This window comes from Acartia tonsa, chromosome 1 (genome assembly GCF_053477335.1).
Source record: "Acartia tonsa isolate MP-2025a chromosome 1, ASM5347733v1, whole genome shotgun sequence".
NCBI classification, from domain to species: domain Eukaryota; kingdom Metazoa; phylum Arthropoda; class Copepoda; order Calanoida; family Acartiidae; genus Acartia; species Acartia tonsa.
Window position 1 is genome coordinate 30,686,294 of NC_137260.1, and position 19,200 is coordinate 30,705,493.

The following is a 19,200-nucleotide window of genomic DNA, read 5'->3' on the forward strand; positions in this document are numbered from 1 at the left end:
GAGTAAGTTTGGATACTCAATAGTCACGTACATAATATAGTACCCTTATACCAAGCTCCTCTGCGGAGAGCGTCATTCAATACATTTACAGTGACTTAATTTGGGAGACCTGCCATACTCGGCGAGGGTGAGGTAATAATGAGTAGCCCTCATGATATAGCGGTTCAAGTCATTATGTGCTTGAACGTGTAGCTTGATAGCCCTAGTGGCTATACAAAAGAGTCTCAACCTACTCCATGACTACTTAGGTCCAATCCCTAAGAAACTATAGCTAATCAATTAATCTCCCCCCCCCCCCTTTACAAAATTACTAACTTCCTAGTGTGTGTAAATATTGAAATCTGAAAACATTGAGAACCAATAAAACGATAAAACCCTCTTGTGCTTGTAAAAATGTTAATGTTTCCACTACTAACAAAAAATATTGTTAATGTTTAACCTAAGGGGGCAAAATTAAAGCTACGTGCATAGTTTTTTAATTGATAAGAAATTTGTTAAAATAGGGTAAATATTGAATTAAAAAATATATCGACAAATATATTTTTTTCAATTTTAAAAATTTTTATACCTCCAACAATCCCCCCCCCCCGCCCTCCTCCCTGAACTCTGGCCGCGGCGCTCGGCACGCAGCGCTGGGCCGCCTGCCGAGCCGCGGGCGCTCGGTCCCCTAGCCTATAACCTAACCTAAAATAGTTTTAAAATTGAAAAAAACAAAATAAGAGGACAACGCCATTATGTGTAAATAAACGTGGCTCTCTGTACGACGTAACAAATTGTTTTATAATTACATGTTTATTATTATTTAGACGCATCCAAACAGATATTTGCTCTGTGACCTGTTAGTTTGTCCTCAGTGTATCTCTGAGTTTATCGTGGAACTTAAAGAAACTACATATTAACAGCCTGAAAAGGAATGAAGTGGAGACTACTCATGTGGAAACTTAATATACTGTAATTGTTAAATCAATTTTACGTTTAAAATTATAATTTATCCCTTTTGTTTGATATCAAGCACCTTCATAGAGTCAAATGTCGAATTGCTGTATTTTGGACCAAAATGGAGCGTTTGATGCTGTAAGTTAAGCAAGTATTCTTTCATTATCTTTTAAATATAATGCGAATGCAAATATGATGGGATATTTATCAAAATTACTAAATTTTAAAGTCACTTTCGTAGACAGGCTTCTTAAAATAATTTAGAGGTAATAATGTTTGTAATATTTGAAATATGTATCAATTATAAAATATATGTAAAATTCCGTACTACCAAAAATAGTTTACCACACTAATTTTGAGTTTAATTGTAATTTATGGTGTAACTGTTCATGTCTATACTAAATCATGTAAATAAAAGGTTATTTTTTTTAAACATTTTATTTTTATGGACAAGGCCTTTTGTTTGTGAGTTAAGATATCACTAACCAAAGAACGGATAAATTAATATATAGAAATGTTAAGTATTTACGCTCCTTGGAATAAGATTAATTTTAGGAAAGATTAGAATCCTTAATGGGTTTGCTTAGTAGCAAGGAATCAAAAGTATTTTTGATGGAACGCTTTATTTCTATAAAATTACGAACGTTTATTTATACTAATATTCTAGTTTATCAATAGATCTTAAAGATGATTTTGAATGTTTTCGTCTCCTCTGCTCTTTTTGTTCGTGTTTTGGTGGCAGTAGTTCTACAAGCATTTTAATACATTAGTTTAGTATGGTATCCACTGAAAGAGAAGTGAGTTGTTTACTCTCCCCTCAAACAAACACCCTTGAGTATATTTTTAATATAAACAAGGATGACAACATCCATAAGTAGCGAAGCATAAAAAATCGTCGATGGGAATACGTACAGGTAGATTTAAAAGGTTTTTACTAAAATCAAGAATAGATTTATTGGATAAAATAAACATGAAACCTTGTTTTATTTTGCACGATGACGATGGTCAAAATAAATTATATTAAAGATGCTCATAACAATGGGAAAAAATATTTTGATACTGATATCCCATAAAAGTTTGAAAATTGCATCAAAATAAACAAAGATATGGGGAAAAATGTAAAACATATAAAAATAGCCAAAAACCTGATAAAAGGCAGTCTGGCCGTCATGGTTGTTTTATTAAAACGACAAAAAATTTAATTTTTAAATCCTTAACTTAAAAAATTTGGAAAATCGGACCATATACACTGAAGATATGTAAAAAAGTGTTAAATATATAAAAATAGCCTAAAACCTGCCAAAAAGGCAGTCTGGCCGTCATGGTTACTTTGTTTAAAAGACGGGAAATTTAATTTTGATATCTATAACTGAAAAATTTTGAAAATCTGACTATAAACACTGAAGATATGGAGAAAAATGTTAAATATATAAAAAAAACAGCCTAAAACCTGCTAAAAAGGCAGTCTGGCCGTCATGATTGTTTTCTTTAAAAGACGGGAAATTTAATTTTGATATCTATAACTAAAAAAATTTTGAAAATCGGACCATAAACACTGAAGATATGGAGAAAAATGTGAAAAATATAAAAATAGCCTAAAACCTGCTTAAAAGGCAGTCTGGCCTTCATGGTTGTTCCTTTAAACGACGGGAAATTTAATTTTAATATCTGTAACTGAAAAAATTTTGAAAATCGGACCATAAACACTGAAGATATGGAGAAAAATGTAAAAAATATAAAAATAGCCTAAAACCTGCTAAAAATCGGTCCGAACGCCAATGATGTTTTATGGTCAATTGTGCTCCTCAATGATGGGAATGTTGTCAAAAAATTTCAGCATTCTATCTTTTATAGGAGCTGAGTAAATCCCATTTCCCCCATAGCGTTACGGACTGACTGACGGACGGACAAAGTGAATTATAGAGTAGCTTCGCTACTAAAAAGAAATAAGGAAGTTTTTAATGTTTTTTTCTTGAGCTTTTGTGAAGTAAATAATTGTCAGTAGTTTTAAAATTGAGAAAGTTACCATGTAGGAGTTTTTCCATTCTGTCTAACTGAGATTTTAGTTCTTTATTGGATCTAAATATAAAAGATTATGACTTTATAACTCATATTAATATATATTTCATTCAAGCGTTAATTTTTAGACTTGTAAAGCATTTTACCTTTCAAGATGTTTTATATCCTGTGTTAGTTTTTCATTGTTCTTTGTTGTTGAGTCTACATTTGAATACGACTTCAATTCCTGTAATTAGAAAAAAATCTAATAAGTTGGGGAGGTAGACATTGGATTGTAAATTAAACTTATACCTAAAAACTAAAAACTTTGGGTTCCCTTCAGTGGCGTACGAAGCACTTTGTCTGGGGGGGGGGGCATTTTGAACATTTTGCAAAATTTTGCCCCCCCCCCTAAAACAAAGTGCCCCTAGGGGGCACTTTGCTTAAGAGGGGGCATTTTGATTATATATACCTATTTTAAACAAGGGCGTTTTAAGGGGGTGGAATTACTAGATTATGGGCCTTCTTCCCCATCCCTTCCTTTCATCCCTTTTCCCAATACCTTCCCCCCTCCCCCATACCTTATGCTTAAAGGCATCTTGCAAAACAAAAGAATATTTACCAATCCCACCCCTCATGGAATTAATTCCTTTTTCATGGGAGGGAGGATGATACAAAAGAATGATAACCCAACTTTTAAGAATAAGGAGAGGGGCAAGATAAAAACTCTCATTTTGGAAATAGTTTGGAAAATCACATTTCCCCCATAGCGTTACGGACTGACAGACATGGTAAATTATTGAATTATAGCTAATTTTTTTTTTTTTTACCATCTCCCACCCTTTTCAAATGGCATTTTAAAAATCTGTCACTCTTTTATAAAGTGGTGTTTGCAAGGATTTGCTAGGGTGGTGCGCGAAGCGCACTAAGAAAATTTACACCACCTTCAAACTAAAATCAATTAAAGACAACAAGAGTTGTGTTATTTTATCAAGTCAAGAATAGTGTTGTGAGCTTTAATTAGGGTTGTTAATGTAAATTGCTAGGAAAAAAAATGTATCTTTTTATCTTTTAGTTTTATAAACAGCAACATAATATATCGTATGATAAACAGAAAAAATCATTTAAAAGGCCGCATTAAGTGCAACTTATTTTTCAAATATGCAGGGATGTACTGGACATTGGGTTATTTATATTACTAGTCCCCAAAGTTTAATAAAAAAACATTTTTTTATTTGTTGGCTCAACAACTTTAGGGACTTAATTGAATTTTGATTGGTTGGTTAATTAAGTTGAGTTTCCATATGTTCTATCCACTAATTATAATCTAAATATATTAGGATTAATTTTGGGGATGTACATCAATTAATCAGCCATAGTCTTTTCCCTATAAATCCCTGCAAATTGGGTTTTCTTTGCAGTAAAGTTTGTATTTTAAACAAGGATGACAACATCCATAAATAGCAAAGCACAAAAAAACGTAGATGATTATTTTAGATTTATTTGAGAAAATAAGCACAAAACCCTTTTTTATTTTGTATGATGACTGTTAGACCGACAGTCAAAGTAAATTAAATACTGGATGCTAAGAACAATGGAAAAAATTATTATGATAATGTTATCCAAAAAAAGTTTGAAAATCGGTCCAAAATATAAAAATAGCCAAAAACCTGCTAAATGACAGTCCAGCTGCCATTGATGTTTTATAGTTGGTTATGCTCCTTGATTATAGGAATGTTGTCAAAAAGTTGCCATCTATCTCTTATAGAAGCGAAGAAAATCACTAGTTAAAAAAATTATTGGTCATTATTGGGAATTTTCAAATATTGTATGATTTATTGAATATCTATAATACAAAGTAGCTTGATGTCTGTCTGTCTGTCCCTTAAGATCTCGGTAACCACTGAACTGATCGGATTCTACTTTTCAGGGCATATACCTATTGGTCCTGTGGTGGTTTTAAGCTATTTTCTTGGGGGGTGGGACACCCCCAACCCCCCAAAAAACTAAAAAAAACCACCCCCCCAAAAAAATTTTTTTATACATTTTTTGTAAAATCTCAGTAACTGCTGAACAAATCGGGCTCTACCCTTCTGGGAATATACCTACTGGTCCTCTGGTGGTTTTAGGCTATTTTCTTGGGGGGGTAGGACACCCCATCCCCCCAAAAATAAAAAAAACCAACTTCCAAATTTTTTTTTTTTTACTTTCGTATTCAAAACCAGTAATTGGGGTGGGGGAACCCCACTGCACCATGGGGCGAAGCCCCCATGAACCCCCCCCCCTCCAAAAAAAAAAATTAAATATTTTTTTTATAAATTTTAATTTTTGTGTATGTGAACAACCTAGGTTTAATATTTACGAATTGAAATTTTTGTGTATACAGCAAACAACCTGGATTTAATTTGTACGAATTGAAATTTTTGTGCACAACCTATGTTTAATTTTACCACAGAGTAATCTAACAAAGAGTTTTTTTTTTTTTTGAATATATCTATATAGGAGGGTTGACTTCCCATTACTTCATAGGGCGAAGCCCCTAGATGCCAGGGGCGAAGCCGCTAGTAAGTTTATAGTTGGCGCGAAAATTTTTTGGATTATTCTTGATCTTTTGGAAACATTTGCTTTATGGAGAAGGGAAGGGTCAAAATTGGGCATTTTTGCTCACCAGGGGGGGGGGGCAAAAAGGGGCATTTTTCAACATTTGCAGGGGGGCGTTGGCTAGGGGGAGGGCGTTTTGGGCGCTAGGGGGGCGCGATCACCCCAAGTGCCCCCTTCGGTTCGCACTCCACTGGTTCCCTTCGTTACAATTTTTAAAAGCAAAGCTTTTCTATAATTAGGGTCGGTCCGTACGTCCGTCCGTCCGAGATAGATAGCTTTTATTCGTTAATTTAGGCATGTTAGAATTATCCTATCGATTTCAAACTTTGCATGATGATTCCTGTAGTAGTTAGGTACGATTTAGAAAGCGTAGCAACTCTATAATCATTACCAGAATGTCCGTACGTCCATTTTAAACATGTTGATTCTTCTACTTTTTTAACAACAAACTTTTATGTGATCTAATTATCCGTTTGATCTGATTTTTGGTATATTGATTTCTGGGACTGTCTTAACCTCTTTTCGAGGAAGCTTTGTGTTTATCAAGTTCGAAATTAAATTCCTTATCATTAAACCAAAAACAAAGCGCAAATGTCGTCTTTTAGGGCTTTCCTTTCATAATGTGGCGCGGCATAGAGTGTTTGTTTATTTTGAAGCGCACGTTCTTTACTTTTGAATAAGATATGAGAGTGTGAAGATTGCGGAGAACAAAATTGGGCCTATCATTGGTCTCATTGAGTGTGAACTACCCTAGTATATCAGGGATTTGAAACCATAAGAGCTTCAGGTAGAATTTGTTAATTTGATTAAGAAGTATGGTGTATAGGACGATTATATGTAGTTTTAAAAAAAAAGGCTTAGCCAGCTAAGCATGAAACTTAATTATGATTAATATATGTTTTAGTAATTTTTATGTGCCTTATTGTTGCATTTAACAATGATTTATTAAACCAAATAATTTTCCTTTAAAGCCAAAGTTTCCAAAGATTCTTTAACCATAAGAAAAGAAAAAGATTTTTTTAGTGCTCAAAGTTTTAAGATAACGAATAATATTTTATTCTGTTTATTAATTGATCTTGTAATTTCAGGTCTTTTGAAATAATTTCATCAATAAATCTATATTCAAACCTGCTGTTGAAACTTGATGGTTCCTGGTATTGGGGGTTTTGTATGTTCGCCAACTGATCTCGTGAACTTCCCGCTAATTCGGAAGTCCAAGCTCAACCAAAGTGTCATGGTTGAGACAATTTCAAAATATCTGATGAATAGGCGTTAGCATTCATCAAGAGATCAATAGCATCTAGTGAATTATTGATGCAATAAACTGTGACAATTTTTCTGTGAAATAAGTACCTAGTGAATCAATATGCCACTAACCAAAAAGCAGAAAATTGAGCGAGCAATCGCTATTGGCAGTGAAAGGCTAGAAGTTTTTGATGAACAGTTAAAATTGTTTTATGACAATCTAAAAGCCTGCCAAAGTTTTAGTTCATGTGAAAATGTGAATGTAAAATCAATTCGTGACATTTTTAGTGAGGTCAAGGACCAATCTGACCTAATAAAAAGTCTAAAACCTGCCGTGGAGACTAGTGAGCTGCGCGAGTTCAAGCGTGACTTGGATGAAGCTAGTGAGCAGAAAACTGTTGCAGATAAAGTTTATGCGTCGTTGGAGCAGTGTACAAAAATTCTGTACTGGCTTGACAATGATTCAGATGACGCGAGGTCAAGCACTGTCGCCAGGAACCTTGACGTCATTGAGAAGGTGAAGATGGACATGGGAGTGCTTAAAATTTCCGTGGAGTTGCGCCAAGAAGTACGTGATATGTACCGAAGGCTTAGAGAGATGGAACGTCGTTCATCTAATCTGGATGAGAGTGGGACACCTGCCATGCTCTCCAGAAGTATGTCTGCTGTGGATATTCGGAGTTCCAACCCGCAGTATGGGCGCTGGGACAACAGTTTGTTGCCGTCGTTCGACGGTACTGACACGGATTACCCAAACTTTAAACAGGTCTTTAAGGATCTATGCTCTGGTTATGGATTTGCTGACCAGAGGTTAAGTCTGATGTTGTGTATGGAGAAGGTGATAACCAACCCGGAACTACGCAAGCAAGTGTCAGCGATTAGAGATCACAATGAACAATGGGCGTTTCTTGACCAGATGTTTTTATCAAACACTCGCCGGTTCATGAGGATTTTAACTAAGTTGAACAAGATGAAACCTGTGGATAAACCTGTGGACGTGGTTAGCGCAATTGCTACCTTCAAGAGCATGATGCAGGAGGTAGAAGCCATCGTTGGTTCTGCAGCTAAGGATTACAACCACCTAACTCTCATTCATATTTTTAAAGACAAGTGCCCTGAAAATTTGAGGGACAAAATTATGATGGAGCTTGGTAGCATGAACCAACCAAACATCCCGAAGATTGTTGAACTGCTGGAGAGGACCAGAGGTGCCATGTTGGCCGGTGATATGTCCTATGATAGTGGCGCCGGCAAGAGAAATCGTGATAGAGCTGCCGCCGCGCAAGTATCTGGCCGCAGCGACGATAAGAATGGAAAGGCTGGAAAGGGCAAGGCTTCCAAGTGGAACAGTGCATGTCCTGTGGAGAGCTGCAAGGAGAAACACCCGATTTTCCGTTGCCTCACGTTTAAGAAGATGGATGTGGTTGACCGGAAGAAAGTTGTTCAGCAGAAGAAGTTATGTGAACTCTGCTTGTGTGACGGCCATACTGCTGACAAGTGTAATAAGTCTGATAAGCTTGGTGTTTGTGGTACCAATAATTGCGACAGATACCATTCCAGGTTACTCCATGAGGCTAGTGCTGGTGTGAATACAGTTTACAAGTCAAGTTCTGCACCCAGCCCCTGTACCTTCTTACTTCAGTTAGTTCCTGTTGTAGCACCTGGCGGCGGCACCTGCCACGCCACGGTAATGTTTGACTCCGGGGCAAATTTGCCACTTGTGTCTGAGAAGGTATCCAACAAGTTGAAGCTGAAATCTACTGGCAGATATACAACTATTTCTGTAGCTGATGGCAGTGAGTCTTCCTGCCGCAATGTTGTGTTTTATCTGAAGGATAGGGACGGCAATCTGAGGGAGTTTGAGGCAGCTGTCATGCCTACCCTCGGCGGGGCCAACGAGATGCGCTCGGTCCACCCCGAAACTGCCGCCGAGATATTTAAAATGCCGCCAGAAAGGTTTACATATATTAGTGGAGGCTTAGATATCATCATTGGAAATACACATCCTGACGTGTTTCCTTCAACCTACCAGAAAGTGGGCCAGTCTATGTTGTGGCGAACCATTTTTGGTAGTGGTTTTATCTGTACGAGTGCTGATGGTGGAGCTGGAGATCAAAAGTCGGCTTATAAGGCTGTCAGTGTCAGTGGAGGCACTTTGCCAGACTTTCTGACGTCTGAATCGTTTGGCATACAGCCGCAGGCACTTTGTCCAGGATGTACTGCTTGTCAAGAGTGCAAGGCTATGGCCGACGGCACTACCTGGGACCAGCGTGAGAGGCAGAGGATAATTGAGGCAGGTTTAACACTAGACTTGCAGTCCAACAAGTGGACAGGTCAATATGCTTATATTGAAGATCCTCACACTTTACCCTACAATGAGAGTTTAGCCCGCAAAATTGCTGAAAAGGATCGTGCCAGGATGGTCAAGGAAGGTACCTATGGAATGTATGTGGAGGTATTCAACGACGCCATAAGAAGAGGCGTTTTCCAAAAAGCCACGCCTGAAGAGTTGCAGTATGAAGGACCTAAGTCTTGTTCATCAATAGTGGTTGCTTTCAAGGAGGATTCAAGTTCCACACCCATGCGATTGTGTGCAAATAGTTCTCTGACGTTCAAGGGTACCAGTTTTAATAACATAATGCTGGGAGGCCCGCCGCCAATGCAGAAGATTTTTTATCATTTGATGCTTTTCCGCGGTTACAAGGTTGGTATAACCGCGGATATCTCCAAGTTTTATAACTCCATCCTGGCCACAGAGTTCGACAGCCAGATGAAGAGAGTTTTATTTTCCCCGACGCCAGATGGTCCACTTGAAATTTACCTGACCAAAGTTGTAAATTTCGGCGAGTTAGCTGCGGGAAATTTGGCAGTTACAGCCCTGAAGTTGACGTCCCGCCTGTTCGGCGGAAAGAGTGAAGCAGAGGTCAAGGAGATGTATGGAGAGGGACAAATAAACGGTAGTGAAATTGTTGCCAAACCTGAATTATGGAAGGAGCCACAAATACCTACCTACCCTGATGAGGAGTTCAAGTTACCTCAAATTCCAGTTGCAGTCAAGCTTGAGAAGCACAGCTTCATAGACGACGTTATTTCGGGAGCAGGATCGAAGCCAGAAGCCAAGGAGATGATGAAAGAGGCCGACAGGATTATCGGCAAAGGTAGTTTTTCCTTCAAACAAGTCATTTATTCTGGAGATGATTGCCAGCATACCAAGGTTCTCGGGCTGATATGGAAGCCAGCCACCGATGTGTTGTCCATTGCCACAAGAGTCAACCAAGATGGTAAAGTCAAGGGAAGGAAGGTGAAAGAGGATGCTGATTTGTACAACCTCCAGGATGCCTTGGACGAGAATCTGACGAAGAAGATGGTCCACAGGTTCGCCGCCCAAACCTTTGACCCGATCGGGCTTTGCAGCCCTATTCTGTTGAGAATTAAACTTGTCCTGCGGAAAACCTGTTTGCTGAATTTGGGCTGGCAAGATTTCATTCCAAAAAGTCTACGGGATGAACTTGTTCAGTCGCTGGAGGACAGAGCTGAGGTCGCTAAATTGGAGTTTGACCGTTGTGTGGTCCCGGATGAACCAACTGGCCTTCCATCCTTGATGATGTTTTCGGATGGGTCATCAGAGGCTTATGCATCTAATGCATATTTGAGGTGGCCAACTAGACAAGGATTTGAAACGTTTCTGCTAGCCACCAAGTCAAGAGTTGCGCCGGTCAAGTGTGAGTCAATTCCACGCCTTGAGTTGATGGGGTGCCAGATGTCCACAAGGTTGGCAAAGTCCGTCAGAGATGCCCTGCCCTTTGATGTTATCAGAGTGATGTATTTTACTGATTCATCGTGTGTTTTATCACAAATAGTTTCCAACAGTGCTATGTTGAACACATTTAATTCTCATCGTATTGGAGAAATTCAATCTGCGACCAACAAGGATGACTGGAGGTGGGTCCCGGGGACGCAAAACGTTGCAGATTTGGGCACCAGAAGCACCTGTAAAGTATCAGATTTGGGACCAGGTTCCAGGTACAGATTGGGCCCAGAATGGTTGCGCCAGGATGAAAGTGCGTGGCCGGTGAAAACTGCCGAAGAAGTCAAGCAAGTTTTACCCCCAGAGGAGTTGAATACCAAAATGGTTAAGTTATGTTCAATGAAAGTTGCCGGAGAAGCCGCTGAAGATGTCTTTAGGTTTAAGCACAGGAGATCATTTGGACAGGCCAAACGTATTATGGCAGCTGTCCTGCAAGTTGCGAACACCTGGTTGAAGAAGCTAAAGAGCAGACAAGAAGGTAAGGCTACAGCCGCTGGTAGTCATGTAGCAGCCGCAGATTCTGTGTACAAGCCGTCTTTGTACAATTTTATGGCGGCGGCGGAACTTTTCATTGTGTCACGAAGCCAAGAGGATGAGTGGATAAATGATGCTAAAGGCAATTATGCGTCATTAAATCCATTAGTGCATGAAGTATCATTGACCTGGCCTGTCGTTGGTCCCGGTGGAAAGTATGTGACCAGGGAGATGAGGATTCTTAAGATGGTTGGTCGTGGACAGCCAGTCATTGACGCCATTACTGGCGGCCGTAAAATGATATTTGAAGACATGCCAGGTTTAATAATTTTGGAGCCTGGTAATTGGTTAGCTGCTGTTTTTATGAGAGAAGCGCATGTTGAGCTTCACTCTGGTGTCCGTGGAACTTTAGCTGAGAGCCGCCGTTGGTGCTGGATTGTGAAGGCAAGGAGGTTGGCCATCATGGAAGTGAAGAAGTGTTGGCCCTGCAGTGTTGAGAGGGCTAAGGAATGTCGTGCTACCATGAAGGAGGTGTTACCTGACAAGTTGGTCCCGAGCAGGCCTTTTGAAGCTGTGCAAGTCGACCTGATGGGTCCGCTGGTTACGAGGAGAGCTGCCGCCAAAACGAGGAGTCAGACAGCAACGAAGAAGGTGTGGGTGTTCGTGGTGGTCTGCAGATTCTCAGGGGCGTTGTGGTTAGATGCCTTGGAAAAGTATGATACCAGCAGTATCCTGTTGTCCCTGCGCAAGTTGGAAGCTGTTCATTGTCTGCCGAAGATCATAGTAAGCGACATGGGCACACAATTATCCGGTGCTCGCAAGGTTTTAGAGCAGAAGTTGGGCAGCCAGGTAGAGTTTTCTTGGTCTCAGATCCCGGCCCGAGCCCACCATTATATTGGGCAGGCTGAGAAAATGGTGGGATTAACCAAGAGATTGCTGTCCAAGAAGTTGGTGAACAGTTCTGTTAATTTCAACGAGCTCCTGGTGCTGTTGGCGGAGGTCAGCAAAATTATGAATAGCAGACCACTGACGATTGAAGCTGCAAACGACGTGGAGAATTGGCGGCTGATTACCCCTGGCCAGCTGCTGGGAAATGTTGACCGCCAGCCGTTGTGCAATGTGGCGATGAAACCGGAGGACCAAATTTCCTCCAGGTTGAAGTTGTTGGAAGATTTATCTGCCCAGTTTTGGACTGCCTACCGCCAGGAGATCCTACCGAAGATATTACGGATGTCCAAGTGGAAGGATGAGATGGCAGAGCCACTAGCTGATGGAGATGTAGTTCTGGTTACGAGTACCAATCCGCTGATGAGATGTTTGAGGATGGGCCGAGTGACGAGAATTGAGGATGGAAGAAAGACGGCAAGAGTCTTGTTCAGACTGACAGATAAATCTCCCCTAGAAGAACATGCTGTATCAGTCAGGCAGTTGTTAAAAATTATGATTAATAATTGATTCTTATTTTATGGAAATTGAGTTTTTTTTTTTAGTAAAAAGCCACATTTTTCATATGCCTATTTTTATGCCTAAAATAAGAATCAAATGAAATGCGATTAAATATTCTTCTATTTCATATGCTCAAATTTAATTTTATTGAGTTTAATTTCTTTTCAAAAGTACAATTCATTTTAAAACTTACCTGAAAAGTTTAACAAAAAGGAATAAATGTGTCGAGGTTGCGTGATTCGATATTTATTCTAAGAAAAAAAATCAAGTATTTTTTAGCAGAATTTTTTAAAAATTATATATGAATTTCAATCAAGTAAAACATTTTTATTCAGATCAAGGAATGATTGAAAATTCATATTTAAAGTCTCATATTTTTTTAAAAAAGAAAAATTGGTATTTTTTTATAATTCCGATGAAAATTCTAAAGAAGATATTATTATTTTGCTATTCTTTAAGTATTAAAAAGTTTTATTGTTGATTAAGATATTACAGTTCTTATTCATTAGGTTTGAAAAACTTTCTGCCCAAGGATTTTGAAAAATTTTTTCTTACTACTCTTTTTGATGCTTAACAAATTTAGTTTTAAGTACCTATAAATCTTAATTTTCTTGTCTAAGATTTATTTCGTTTTATTTTTACCATTATTGTTTACATTTACATTTCAACCTGATTTCGTAGGTACTTATTGATTTATTAATAATGATTTATTACCTATTGATTATGAAATGATTATTTAGTATAGTTGTTATATTTACAACATCATGATTAATAGGATTATCCATTTTAGGATTGTGTATGTGATCTTGTGATTGTCATGTGCATGGAATGTTGTATGGTACAAACCAATCCCCATCCTTCTATCCTAAAATGTGAGGTATTATGAGTCCTAGTGAGGAGTATAATATTGTGTATGCATTTCACGGGGTTTCATTTAGTTAGGAGCAAAATTGTCACGTTTTCGGGATGTGGCCATTCTCATGTGATTATGGTGAGTTGAGTTTAGTGAGAAATGTTGCTAGTGCTCAGCGCGAAAAAAACCTTGAATCTCGTTAAGGAAGTTAATTTGACTTTCAAACGGGGGGTGTGTCTTAACCTCTTTTCGAGGAAGCTTTGTGTTTATCAAGTTCGAAATTAAATTCCTTATCATTAAACCAAAAACAAAGCGCAAATGTCGTCTTTTAGGGCTTTCCTTTCATAATGTGGCGCGGCATAGAGTGTTTGTTTATTTTGAAGCGCACGTTCTTTACTTTTGAATAAGATATGAGAGTGTGAAGATTGCGGAGAACAAAATTGGGCCTATCATTGGTCTCATTGAGTGTGAACTACCCTAGTATATCAGGGATTTGAAACCATAAGAGCTTCAGGTAGAATTTGTTAATTTGATTAAGAAGTATGGTGTATAGGACGATTATATGTAGTTTTAAAAAAAAAGGCTTAGCCAGCTAAGCATGAAACTTAATTATGATTAATATATGTTTTAGTAATTTTTATGTGCCTTATTGTTGCATTTAACAATGATTTATTAAACCAAATAATTTTCCTTTAAAGCCAAAGTTTCCAAAGATTCTTTAACCATAAGAAAAGAAAAAGATTTTTTTAGTGCTCAAAGTTTTAAGATAACGAATAATATTTTATTCTGTTTATTAATTGATCTTGTAATTTCAGGTCTTTTGAAATAATTTCATCAATAAATCTATATTCAAACCTGCTGTTGAAACTTGATGGTTCCTGGTATTGGGGGTTTTGTATGTTCGCCAACTGATCTCGTGAACTTCCCGCTAATTCGGAAGTCCAAGCTCAACCAAAGTGTCATGGTTGAGACAGGGACAACAAGGAACAATATTTAAGCGAAGCAACTCTATAATCAAGTCCTAAAAATGTAAATATGTCCATAAACATTATCCTGTATCAAGCAGTTTTCCAACAAATTTACTTAAATTTTGCTTTGACTCTTTCGATACTTTTATATTCTGATTATTCTGTTCAGACACTATACAAGTGTTAATGTCCGTTTGTCCTACCGTTTCAGTGCTTCGCTTTTATGGATGTTGTCATCCTTGTTATGTTTAGTTTAAAAAACAGCGTTCAAACTTTTCAAACAATAATTTTAATTTGTAGATGTATATTACCCCGTCCCGGATTTGAAAAATTTTGTTAAAATTTTTGCCCCCAGCCAAAATATGGTTGATTTATGCATAAAAATGACCCATGCAAAACATTTTTTCTGTAATGCAAAAATTGCGATGGTACAAGCACTGCAAAGTTTTTAAAATCTGCAAAATAACCTGTTTTTATGGCTTTTTTGGGGCTTTTGTACCATCCAAATTTTAAAGATTTTTACAAAATTTCAATTCAAGTGTGTTGATATATACCTGAAATTTAACAAAAAAAATGGGGGCAGTCTCAATTATAACATATGAAGGTGTAGCAAGTAATCTTCCAAATACAAAATTGTCAAATTGCATACATATAAAGGGTGGGGCAAATAAGACCGGACAAATTCTAACTTCTAAACAAATGAACATAAAATCGTCAATTTTAAAGATTTTATTGAATTTTAAAAACTGGCAAGCAAATTAGGTATATGACTATTAGATTATTCAATAAAATCGCCGCCAGCCTCAATCACCGCCTTAACCCGCCGCCTAAACCGCCCGCAGGCCCTGGTCACCATGTCCTTATCCAAGCTGGCGAATTTCTCCTTGATGGTGGCAATGAGGGAGGTCTTTATTGTATAGGCACGTCTATTGGTGCATGCTTCAAAGTAGCCCCAGGCCCAAAAGTCTATTGAATTAAGATCGGGCTGCTGGGAGGCCCCATTTCCTTTAGAACGTGAGTAACCGCAGGATCCAAATTTACCAAACTTTAACGCTACCCTTTGACACAGTTTGGACCACAGTTGAGCTGAAACGACGTTCTATACCTTTTTGGAAATGACATGAAAATTCAGCTAGGGTTGTCAGCGCAATTCATAGTCTAAAGTGAGTTTTTAAGTTCCATATGGGTCTCTAACGTCGAGAACCGAGAAATTTTCACGATTTCAAACAATTTTTGACATCTTAAAATCTGCCACGTTTCACTTTGCCTGAGTACAACAGCTAAGCCACTTTAGATAGAGAGCTCTAGTCTTTTCTAGTGTCTTATTTATGTATCTAACAGTATCCCCAGCAAGTTGCATAACTCTACCTCATCTACAGATGGGCTGAGATCCGATTTAGTGGGTACTAGTCTAGAATCCAGATTATTCCACCGGCGCATTTCGAATCTGCCTTGTTGAACATAAGCGCGGCCAGCTCGGAGTACGAGCCAATCTTCGTCCAAAGATTTTTTTGTGCTAAAAGGTAATTACCTAAGCTTTTTATAGTGGGTTCAAACGTCCTGATTGGTCAAGTAGTTTTGACGCTATGGCCGTTTAAAGTTTGTCCGGTCTTATTTGCCCCACCCTGTATAATAGGGTTGGGCCAGATACTTTTTTGGACAGATATTGGATATCTGGCTGATTTATAATTCCAGATATCTGGCATCTGGCCAGATATCTAGCAAATATCCGGTAATTTTGCCGGATATCTGGTTATTCGGCCGGATATCCGGTATCCGGCCAAAAAAGTATCCGGCCTACCTCTATTTTATAAGTATGAAAATTATCCCTTCTGTAGATTAATCTTAGTGGTTGAAACGTTTATAAACTTAACTTAATGAACCAACCAATCAAAATTCAATAAAATTCTCAAAAGTTGTTAACCTAATGAATTAGAAAAACAATTATAAAACTTTGGGGACAAGTGAAATAAACAGTCCAATTTCCCCTCCCTCTCTGAGTTATACCATAGTGTACCAAAAGTCTCATAATAACTAGGGAGGCAGAGCTAGTTTAATAAGACGTTCCAACCACATATTGTAATCAACAGAAAGGGTAAGTTTGTGTATAATCATGGGGTATACACGTCCATTTATCAGCCATTGTCTTCTCTATCTAGATCCCTGTACCCAAAGTTATTCAAGAATCTAAAGGGATAAGACAATGTCTAATAAATTGATGTACATCCCTAATAATGATACAAAAAATTATCCCTTCTTTTAAACACTCAACTTAATAAATCAACCAAATAAAATTTATTGAATTTCCCCAATGTTTTAACCCAAATGTAAGAAAACACCGTTATAAGACTTTGGGGACTAATTTAATAAACAGCTCAATGTCCCCTCCCTCCCTGAACTATACGAGTCCCGGAGGGTTTATAATAACATTTTTTTATTTATTGGCTCAACAACTTTGGAGACTTTTATTGAATTTTAATTGGTTGGTTCATTAGGTTTAGTGATCAAACGTTTCAACCACTATGTAATCAACAAAAAAGGGTCAGATTGTGTATCATCATGGGATATACAAATAAATTTATCAGCCATTGTCTTATCCCTCTAGATCCCTGTACCCAAAGTCGTATAATAACTTTCATTTTTATTACATAACAAGAAATAACATGTTACTGAAGGATCTAAGGGATCGGACTATGGCTAATGAATTGATGTACATCCCCATTAATAAAACACAAAATTAACCCTTCTGTAGATTAAAATTAGTGGTAGAAACGATTGAACACTCAAATTGATAAACCAATCCATCAAAATTTATTGAAAGTCCCCAAAGTTTTTAAGTCAACGAATAAGAAAAGGTTATTTTCAAACTTTTGGGACTAGTGTATTAAACGGCCTATTTTGTCCCATCTATTTCTGATATTTAATAAATGCAAATCTTTTATATAATATGAGTCTGAACGAACTCCGTAAAGGTTAGCTCTTTTATTTAATCTAAGCAAGTTGAAATTTTTTGATTGAAAACTTTGGTTGATGATTCCTGTAACATTTAGGGTTTAGAAAGTGAAGCAACTCTGCAATCGGTACTTCTGCTTTATAGCTTTAGGTTTTGATATATTGAAGACGTAAGTTTAATGCAAATTATTGCCAGTTTCACAAGTGCCAAGTCGAGCACATACCCCCCCCCCCCTCCATCTCCCGACCTTGAAAAAAGGAAGGGATACTTTCTAGTTTGTTTCTTAATTATATAAGGTCAGGTTAGGATAGTTTATATTGGGTACCATGGACCCTTGCAAGTTAATATAAGGAGGGAGGGGTTGTTAGGGATCAAAAGATACTTGGAGGGAAAGCACCAAACATCTTTTTATAAGCTAAGACAGTTCTTTCCATTAAGTCAATACAAAATTAACAGAGATAAACAATGAATAATGACATGCACATAAAAAGATAATGTTAAAAATTATCTAATTTTCACGAAGAGCTTCTCTATAGTACTTTCTAGCGGTAACGCTCCTAAAGGACTCTTGGGCACCTGAGAGAAGGGTCGATCCTCTAATTTTATTTAAGTGGTAATAACTGAAACATTACCTGGATCTATCAGAAACTTTACTGTAAAGAAGAAACAATTGCATACATATATAATAGGGTTGGGCCGATACTTTTTTGGCTGGATACCGGATATCCGGTTGATTTCTAATGACAGATAATCGTTATATGGCAAATTACCGGATATCTGGCCGAATAAAAGAACATCGGCCGAATAACCGGATATCTGGCCGGATAACCGGATATCCGGCCAAGTAACCGGATATCCGGCCAAAAACCGGATATCTGGTCGAATAACTGGATATCCGGCCAAATAACATATATTTGCCGGATATCCAGCATTATAAATCAGCCAGATATACAGTATCCGTCCAAAAAAGTATCCGGCCCAATCCTATCATATATGTATGCAATTTGACAATTTTGTATTTGGAAGATTACTTGCTACACCTTCATATGTTATAATTGAGACTGCCCCCATTTTTTTTGTTAAATTTCAGGTATATATCAACACACTTGAATTGAAATTTTGTAAAAATCTTTAAAATTGGGATGGTACAAAAGCCCCAAAAAAGCCATAAAAACAGGGTTTTTTGCAGATTTTAAAAACTTTGCAGTGCTTGTACCGTCGCAATTTTTGCATTACAGAAAAAATGTTTTGCATGGGTCATTTTTATGCATAAATCAACCATATTTTGGCTGGGGGCAAAAATTTTAACAAAATTTTTCAAATCCGGGACGGGGTAATGTATATGGCATATATTTGAAATTGCATATATCACAAAAAGACGATTTTCAAGTCTAGCAAAAAATATGCGGTTCACTAAATTAAGTTCAAATGCATTTCTTGAAACTACCCCTTTAATCTTAATAAAGTCTTCAAAAATACTTTTTTTTAAAAGAGAGGGGTAGGTTTCGGGTAAAATCCATAAAAGTTATGTGTTATAAGTTAAAAACAGTAGTAGAACGATAAAAATTTATGTTAAAAATTTTTGTCTATAGTTCTTTTCAATAAGAAATACACATATTTAGTGAATATTATCGTTCTGCTACTATTTTTAAGCCTTAAAACACACACCTTTTTTGGATTCTACCAGAAACCTACCCCTCTCTTTATTAATGAAACCTTAAAGGAAGCCTGCAAGAAATACCACGCTTTAACTGCTGAAAGACTGCCACAAGTAGACCAAATACCCCAAATTTGAAGCCTTCAGCTTCTATAACAAAAAAGTTCTAGGCATTTTAAAATGACATTTTATGTACAATGAAAAGTTTGAAAGAATCTCAATGCTAATGTTAGAAATTTTGAAATTAAACTACGTGGCCTA

The 19,200-nt window shown here is 37.4% G+C and overlaps 2 protein-coding genes and 1 long non-coding RNA gene across 22 annotated transcripts in view; 2 read left to right on the forward strand and 1 right to left on the reverse strand.

The window, feature by feature from the left end:
- Positions 1-1,369, forward strand: part of LOC145329180 (uncharacterized) — a 201,103-nt gene extending 199,734 nt beyond the window's left edge. For all 20 annotated transcript variants that reach the window (XR_013882831.1, XR_013882833.1, XR_013882818.1 and 17 more), the window contains one exon: positions 807-1,369. Coding sequence is in view for 16 of the 20 variants with exons in the window: in XM_080173217.1 (XP_080029343.1) it covers positions 807-899 (93 nt within the window). In the remaining 4 variants the exon portion in view is untranslated. The remainder of the gene's footprint in view (positions 1-806) is intronic.
- Positions 1,370-1,503: 134 nt separating this feature from the next.
- LOC145329297 (transient receptor potential cation channel subfamily M member-like 2) overlaps positions 1,504-19,200 on the reverse strand; it is a 53,420-nt gene continuing 35,723 nt past the window's right edge. The window contains exons 9-11 of the mRNA XM_080173360.1: positions 3,102-3,181; positions 2,963-3,015; positions 1,504-1,683 (exon numbers count right to left, since the gene is read on the reverse strand). Of these exons, the coding sequence (XP_080029486.1) occupies positions 1,592-1,683; positions 2,963-3,015; positions 3,102-3,181 (225 nt within the window). The 3' untranslated portion in view covers positions 1,504-1,591. The remainder of the gene's footprint in view (positions 1,684-2,962; positions 3,016-3,101; positions 3,182-19,200) is intronic.
- Positions 6,221-6,662, forward strand: LOC145317259 (uncharacterized). The gene is made up of 2 exons (XR_013878955.1): positions 6,221-6,322; positions 6,624-6,662. It is a non-coding gene; the product is annotated as an uncharacterized LOC145317259 (long non-coding RNA).